Source organism: Paramacrobiotus metropolitanus, unplaced genomic scaffold (genome assembly GCF_019649055.1).
Source record: "Paramacrobiotus metropolitanus isolate TYO unplaced genomic scaffold, Prichtersi_v1.0 Parri_scaffold0000009, whole genome shotgun sequence".
Taxonomy (NCBI): Eukaryota; Metazoa; Tardigrada; class Eutardigrada; order Parachela; family Macrobiotidae; genus Paramacrobiotus; species Paramacrobiotus metropolitanus.
In genome coordinates this window covers 604804-612075 of record NW_026570229.1, presented here as the reverse complement: position 1 = coordinate 612075, position 7272 = coordinate 604804, and the positions used below count along the sequence as shown (strand labels likewise).

Here is a 7272-nt window from a genome sequence, read left to right as displayed (position 1 = left end):
CAATAATGAAATCACTTCAGAGCTCTAAGGTAGGCATAGCTCAAATTTTACTGAAGTTTCTTTACCTACTCAGAGTAGTGCTATTTTTCTGTTGCACGCAAACAGCACAACAGGATGTCTGGTGAAAATTTGCAACAAAAACTATAAAATTTATAATTTTTTGTTGCAGATTTTTTAATAACTAAATATTTCAGTACACAGTTAGTTACATTTACAGAAACAACCGAAACAGAAACAACAACAACGAAACAGATAGATAAAATACAAGATACATTGCATACTTCTATAGCGCACTGACACCCATATCCTCAATAATTCAAACTTACACATACACCCGCCAAGACAGCAACATCCCGCCAGATACCTCATAAGAATTTTGCTACAATCCACAGAGCAATAAATAATGGTAGTTGATCTTTAGTACGTCTTCACAATCAGCTCCATTACAAAGTGCTACCCGGTGACTTTCGCAGGTGTCAAGATTGCTGCGGCATCCATACCGAAATTAGAACTGCTTGTGCATAATCAAATACTACTAAAAACTACCAATACTACTACGTAGTAACTATTCAGATCAGTTACTACTAATGTCGAATAACTAACACCTTTTCGTACAGTGGGTTATATGCAAATCGGATAAGGCTCACTTTACGAAATAGTGCCAAGTTGACACGACGACACAGTAACCATAACACACTAACGCTGCTTCCTAATTCGGCTGCGCTGCGCGAAGCTTTTTTGTATCAGGTACGGCTAATATCATATTATTTATACAAATTCTGTGTACAAACGAAACAATTAGCTAGGATACTATAATAAAATAACATAATTTCGTATTTCCGCAAAACCTGGAAATACGTAAACATACCCAAACGTCAGTTCATAATTCGCCGTCTGTGAGCGGTAAACCGCTTTAAAGGTAACACATTAAAGTATACAGCACGCTACAACATACTGCAACGATGCAATCATATATTAGCATTTAGCGTTAAAGTGAGAGAACTGCCGTTTAGGATTTCAGTTTACGCGAACAGTTTACAAAAAAAGCAAACAATTGAACCAAACAAAATGTTCACACTGCGCGCTTGTAGCGCTCTCATAACATGTTTTGGCTGGAAGTACTGTAACATTATCGCTTATAATGGTGTCGGCCAGTTACCGGCAACGTGATGTTTGGATGTGGAGCTTTGTTAGCATGAAAAACGCGACGCGTCGAGTGCGTGCATACTGCCTGCTTCATTTTATACAGCCGCCGAAGAGCAGTCTTCATGTTTGTGTTACTATTACTGCTGCTTGTGAGTTGCTGATTGTTTGCTGAATATGAAGGCGAAAATAAAGCACGCTATAAAAGATCCAGACAAGCAATAATCCCACTACTAAGCCGTGTAGCGTTAACGTATTACGGTATAAGTGGGTCAGTAAACTCAGTATCATGACACTGTTCTACGTATACCTATCTGCAGAAGGTAATAAGCCAGCGACAATTATTAGTGATGCCTTCGAGAAATTTAACGGTTTATCAATTAAAAGCGCAACATTGTCCGGGCGGAGGTACGTACAGCGTTCGTGTTTGTTTTGTAGTAGTACAGTAAAATCTCTCTGTGGAATACAGGCACGGTTATAATATTATCAGTCTCGTATTTAATGCCGGATGCATTTTATAAAGGACAACTGCCCACAGAGGCCCTGGTATACTTCGCTTTTACTCGCGTTCCGACCGCTTACAGATTACACCTTCACGTTCCGTCCACCCGATTGCATTAGTAGCCCCTGCAGTGAGCGGCTACGTGGTTATTAACAGCTAACTGCACAGTTCAGTTTGTTTTCCCCAGCACGTAAAACTTAAAAAGTACGTTTTTTGGACGCACTGAAAGCGAAATCGGCTGACAAAAAACACCTCCAGTCAAAGAAACCGAACAGTTCGAAAATTAAGTGACGAGTCTTTCACATGCTGGTTAAATTTTATTTTTACGGTGATTAATTCTAGTAAATTAAACCAACTAAGGAATTTGTGATTATTAACTAAATCGGTGATAATTCCTCGTTTTTTATAGCAAACTTTTTGGATGGATTCGTTGATCTCTAAATTATTCTTTAAAACTTTGTTTTGTGATAAATTTTTTTGTTGTTCCTTGTTGCTTTCGGTCCTGAAATAAACGGTCTTACTGGTTAAAAATTATCTGTATGGTATTATAAATTTTTATGTGGGCCCATGCAGGGAAACTGAAATGGTGGGTGGACGGAACGTGAAGGTGTAATCTGTAAGCGGTCGGAACGCGAGTAAAAGCGAAGTATTTTAGATCGGGGCGGGAGAAAGTAGCAGTATTTTGTAATTGTAACATTAAGACAGTAGCAAGTGTCTGTAGCGCATTACAAATTTAAATTACAGTATTTAATTAGAATTTTACAAGTTTCATTTAGAGTTAATTTTAACTATAATAAAATTAGTATTTCAAGGTTGATAAAATCAGAACACTCCATCGAGATACAGTACTTTTACATAAGTACTGTAATCACATACGAAATTACTTTTTCACAAACAACGTGGAAGTTGCTCGCAGTTATTTACGGTATATGATCGCATCCGGTATCTCTATTGCATTGCAAGATATAGTTGGTTTCGCTTTAAGTCTTCGAATACTTCACCATATTGTAGCAATAGGAATTACACTGTACAGCAAATGGTAGTGTTAATAGCCTTGGTTTACTTTTTATGGGTTGTTTTCTTGGAGATCGGAACCCTTACTTCCCATACGTTCTGGAGACCGAACCAACGGGTTAGAATTTTCTGGAAATTAGTGTTGCTGCAGCTCCTCCGAGCCTTACTAATTATGCTCCGGTGAATTTGACCCGCACTTTCCGCGCTCACGCGTTTCTTAAGCTTATCAGTCTGCTTTGCTCGCTGAAGCTTGCTTTAAATACTTGCTCCTCTAGCAAAAATCTTACATCGTGCTGCTTAACCGCAACTGGAAGAGCGTGCCTTCCAGCCCGTGTGATCGTTAAACAGCTTCCGGTCAGCATCGCTAGCCTTTCTGTCGTGTTCTCTTGCTCGCATGCTTTTTGACAGGTTTCGGCTACTACTGCGGATATATGTTACCATTTAACAGTCTAGGAAGGCAATGATATTTACAGGTTTAAAGTACTCGTAATAATTTGTTATCACGGCACTACACTTTCCCTCACACCGACAGATCGCGATAAGCTGACAGTAAGGTGGATTATTCGACCCGCCTACTGTTAACCGGTAAGTACTATGCTCACTTCTATTTAAATTTTCGGTAGAGTAGCAATTTCTGAAGATTTACCTAAATTATCAAAAAGGTAGTACGTACGTACTAAGTGAAATCAAATTAGTACCATGCCAAGTATGCGGCAGATCGGCAATGCGATTCAGGACACAAAGACAACAGGTATCTTATGTTTTACTGGAATATTTAAGTCGTAGGTCACTCCACTAAAGCTTAAAATTACCGTTGTCTTTATGCCTCGAATTCCGATCATCGCAGCTCACGACCAACATCCCGTGCTCGGCTTCTGGATAATACCTGGCGCGCTGATCTTTGTAATCAAGCAATTTGAAAGACGTGTTATACTTTACTTCCCACTTTCACGCTGTTAGATATGCGCAGTTACGACATCCGCACCTGGCTGTACCCACCACTATATTGTTTGTGGCATCTGCCAGCTTTTATCGCTTGCCAGTTGCCAGAGTCTCCAGTTTTTATCGCATGCCATGCCACTGGCAGTGCCATTGGCAGGTGCCACTGCCAGGTTTTACACCCTGCCCCACTTTCGATGCACACCTGCTCACGCTGGTTCGACCAGACTTGAAGTCTCTTTGGGATTGTCTGCTCTTGTGCCGTAATAATAATAATATTGTATTTGGCTTCAAATTAGCCAGACCAGAGAATGTGACGCTGTGAACCCTCCGTTACACTCGCAGCCACCTGACGTCTGCAAAACTGTCTAACTTATTTGGACGATTCTTTCGTTTTACTTGGACGGTTATTGCACGATTCATCGAACAGTCTATCGGCTTACGTAAGCAGGTGGCGCACATGGAGATTTTATTTAGATGCAACACTCGGCATCTATTCGATAATCATCATTACAAAAACACCGGCGCTCTACAGTGCGATCGTGAATGCTCCAGAGGAACTGATTAAACGGTCGGATATGGATGTTCCACGCTTGCCGCTTCCTCAGCTTGATACCGTAGCACGTGGCGCCGAATTTCCCTGCATGATGCGTGAACCATGCATCACCGATGGGATTAAGAAGCGGAATCGGTCCACAGCCGCCGCGGGGATTAACATCCATGTTGTTGGGGAAGTGCGGAAGGGCATCGGCCAGCCAGGCGAAGTAACACCAGCTGGCACCTTCCGCGTACGCTTTCGCCAACTGCGCCTTGGTCGCCAGCACCGCGCCTACGGCCCGACATGCGTCCTCTGCTTGGCTTTTGTCGTATTCATACCGAAGACCAACGGCAAATACTTCCTCTATAACATTCCAAGTCGTGCTTTATATAATTATAACAAAGGTCATTTCGATGTTAAAGTGATACGGATTCCGTATTATAATTTCAAATAACATTTTTAAACTAATGAATAATAATTATTAAAACACATATAAATAAAAATGTATCTATATATAACGTAAATTAATTTATAAATAAATTTAATAAATACACACATACATAAACAACAAGAAGATAATATGAATAAAAACATAATATACTGTATAAGAAAAATAGAAAAACATAATTATATAAAAGAAGCGAACATAATATACAGATTGTATATATAGCTCGATTTGTGGACTTTTTTACTTACCTTTGTTTTCTACATTGCAGTTGTAGCATTTTCGAATGCGTATGATATCGCTGTAGCTCAAGTTGAAATTCTGACCAATAGCAAATGGTCGTTTGGTAGTGATGGTCTGGACAAACGGGCTTCTGGCAAACGCCACCGGTGGATAGTGCATAATCGACAGGTAATCATAAGGTAGGCCCAGCACGGTGGTGTCGATGTATTTACGCTCGAAGTTGATCCGCACATCAGCAACTAAAACACAGAACATTAAGGAAGTTGCACTTCTAAAAACAATAAGGTGTTTCCTTGATTGTCCCGTTTAGCGCAAAAGGCCCAAAATTCCTAGCCAAACTCGCATACAAAGCGTATTACCACTACAGTACAATAAGCGATGCGAATGACCGCGAAAAAGCCGAAATCTCTGCAGAAAAGTGTGTGTATCTGTATTTGTGAACGAAATGGTTGTCGGTGTCACTATGCAGTTTTCTAACAGTTAATATGTAAGTTGATTTTGCGACGGAAACTCCTTTTTATGCCAAAATACATGTATGTGAAAAAGATGCCGAAATAAGTGTGCGTGAAACAGTGTGCTTACGGTTTCTAATGTTGTCGAAGTTGACCGTAACGAAGTCATCGCGATCTTTCCGGGCGTGTTCATGGAAGAATCCCAGGGTGTGCATCAGTTCATGGAGAACGTCGCCCTGGGAATCGGCACAACGGGACGTCAGGTAAATGCGCTGCCGGTGGCCTGATCGGCCCACTTCCGATGCACACCTGCTCAAACGTTTTATATGATTGTTTAACCGGTAAGTTTAATGCGGTACACACGAATATCCCTATCGTGGAAATCCTGCAACACTGAATGCCAAATAGTCACACAAAGGATCAACTTACGTGTGAGCTTTGGAAATTTCTACGTAGTCTTTCTCCTGCGTGCGCGGTACAAAGTGGATACATCCCTCGGTTTCGGAGGTAATCAGTGCCATTGCCTGCAGAATGGTAGCCTGGTGGGCGCCTGCAATGAGAAGTGCAGCATGCAGGCAAGGTAAATTCGGCTGAGACGAATATTTTACCGCAAAAAAATATACTTTATTTGTATTACGGTTTTTGTATACGTATATATAAAATTTCGGCTTGTTTTGATTATACTTTTTGTACGAAACTTACGCAATGCCGGACCAATGGTGTAGGGTACTATTCCTCTTGGCCATCTCCGCGACTCAGTGAGGACGGCGTTGGCTTGAGTCTGTATTCAGTCAGAAACTAAACCCGCGCTATTTTATCTGTCCTATATTTTACTGCAAACTCCAGTTCTGTTTCTGCATATGGCTCTTGTAGAACATTATATCCGTAATCGAGTATTGATAGCAAAAAGAAAGGTTTACCGTTTCCAGATCGGACATGGCGTCGATGCCCAAGATATCCCCTTCGAACAAACTCGACGAGTAGCGTCCATCGGCGTCGTTGGGGCTGTTAACTGTCTCGCTGCTGGTATCGGTAGTTGTAAACTTGTAACCTCTGTCACATCACAGAAAATACGATATCGGATATCTGTTGCACTATAATGAAGTTAAACGTTTTTCAAAAATCTGTTTATATGGCTCCGTTGAATCGTATGCTTCAAAATTAATGTTTTGCTTTTCGGTTGCATTCCTTGCGTTAATTAACGGTAACTTACCATACCAGCTCAGCAAACAAATGCACAGCCAGTGTGTAAGCATTCTGAAAGCCCAGAACTGCTTCGAACGCAATGGAATAGAGTAAAGTATTACAGAGAACACGAAAAATACTACTCGTATGGTGTATTCAGCGTCGCCGCTCGTCAACTGTACGTCGCCGTAGCCACCGTAGAATACTGCGCGGTATTCTCCGCGGTAGTGTCTCTCTTTTTAAATACAGACTTAACAGGACCCTTCCGCTCGGCAAATCGCAAGTGGCCTTTGCGCCGATACCGATCAGGAATGACAAAACATATATTCGACAGTTTTACGCGTCAACGTGCCAGAATATTTCGTAAGACTAACTAACCTTTGCCCGTTCACACGCGTATTTAGAAGACTTATAGTTAGAGAGTTGCATGAATCATCTGGATATGTACCGCTAAAATGGGAGAGTACTAGGTGAGCGGATGAAGGACACTTTCCAGATATTGCAATCTTAAATCAGCCAAGAAAAGTTGCCCGACAATGATCGCATTCAGCGATATAATGAATGCAAAGTTGTTACTTGTATTGTGAGAAATGCTAGTAATACTGCACCCGGAAGCGGGCGTAAGCTACCTGTTATGGGAAGCGACCCGGTACATGGCTTTAAATTTCCGTTTTAGCGCACTGTGCAAACACGTTTTTGGATGGCTCTTTGACGTTCTGTAGTCAAACGATGTGCAAACGTAGGCGTGATATCTATTTTCGTGCGCAACATCCGGTTGCGGAGTTATAAGGGTAATAAAATTCCACAAAGT

General features: G+C 41.3%; 1 protein-coding gene across 3 annotated transcripts; it reads right to left on the bottom strand.

The window, feature by feature from the left end:
- Positions 1 to 4015: 4015 nt before the first annotated feature.
- LOC129583090 (zinc metalloproteinase nas-14-like) lies at positions 4016 to 6705 on the bottom strand. Of its 3 annotated transcripts, none has more exons than XM_055474800.1 (7): positions 6490 to 6705; positions 6197 to 6370; positions 5979 to 6057; positions 5706 to 5826; positions 5407 to 5585; positions 4833 to 5063; positions 4016 to 4499 (listed from the first exon to the last, which is right to left on the bottom strand). In XM_055474800.1, exons 2-7 carry the CDS (start codon positions 6212 to 6214, stop codon positions 4072 to 4074), a joined length of 1056 nt encoding a protein of 351 aa, XP_055330775.1. In that variant the 5' UTR covers positions 6215 to 6370; positions 6490 to 6705; the 3' UTR covers positions 4016 to 4071. The 3 variants fall into 3 exon arrangements, with proteins under 3 accessions (XP_055330775.1, XP_055330776.1, XP_055330777.1); XM_055474801.1 differs by having other exon boundaries at positions 6197 to 6329; XM_055474802.1 differs by having other exon boundaries at positions 6197 to 6329; positions 6495 to 6705.
- Positions 6706 to 7272: the final 567 nt, after the last annotated feature.

Bases quoted from the DNA above. Each gene is read 5' to 3' on its own strand.
- LOC129583090 (XM_055474800.1), bottom strand. The intron at 5,586-5,705 runs GTAAGTTGATCC...ACGTTTGAGCAG, and splicing joins GAAATTTCCAAAGCTCACAC to GTGTGCATCGGAAGTGGGCC. The intron at 5,064-5,406 runs GTAAGCACACTG...TCTGTGTTTTAG, and splicing joins CTTCGACAACATTAGAAACC to TTGCTGATGTGCGGATCAAC.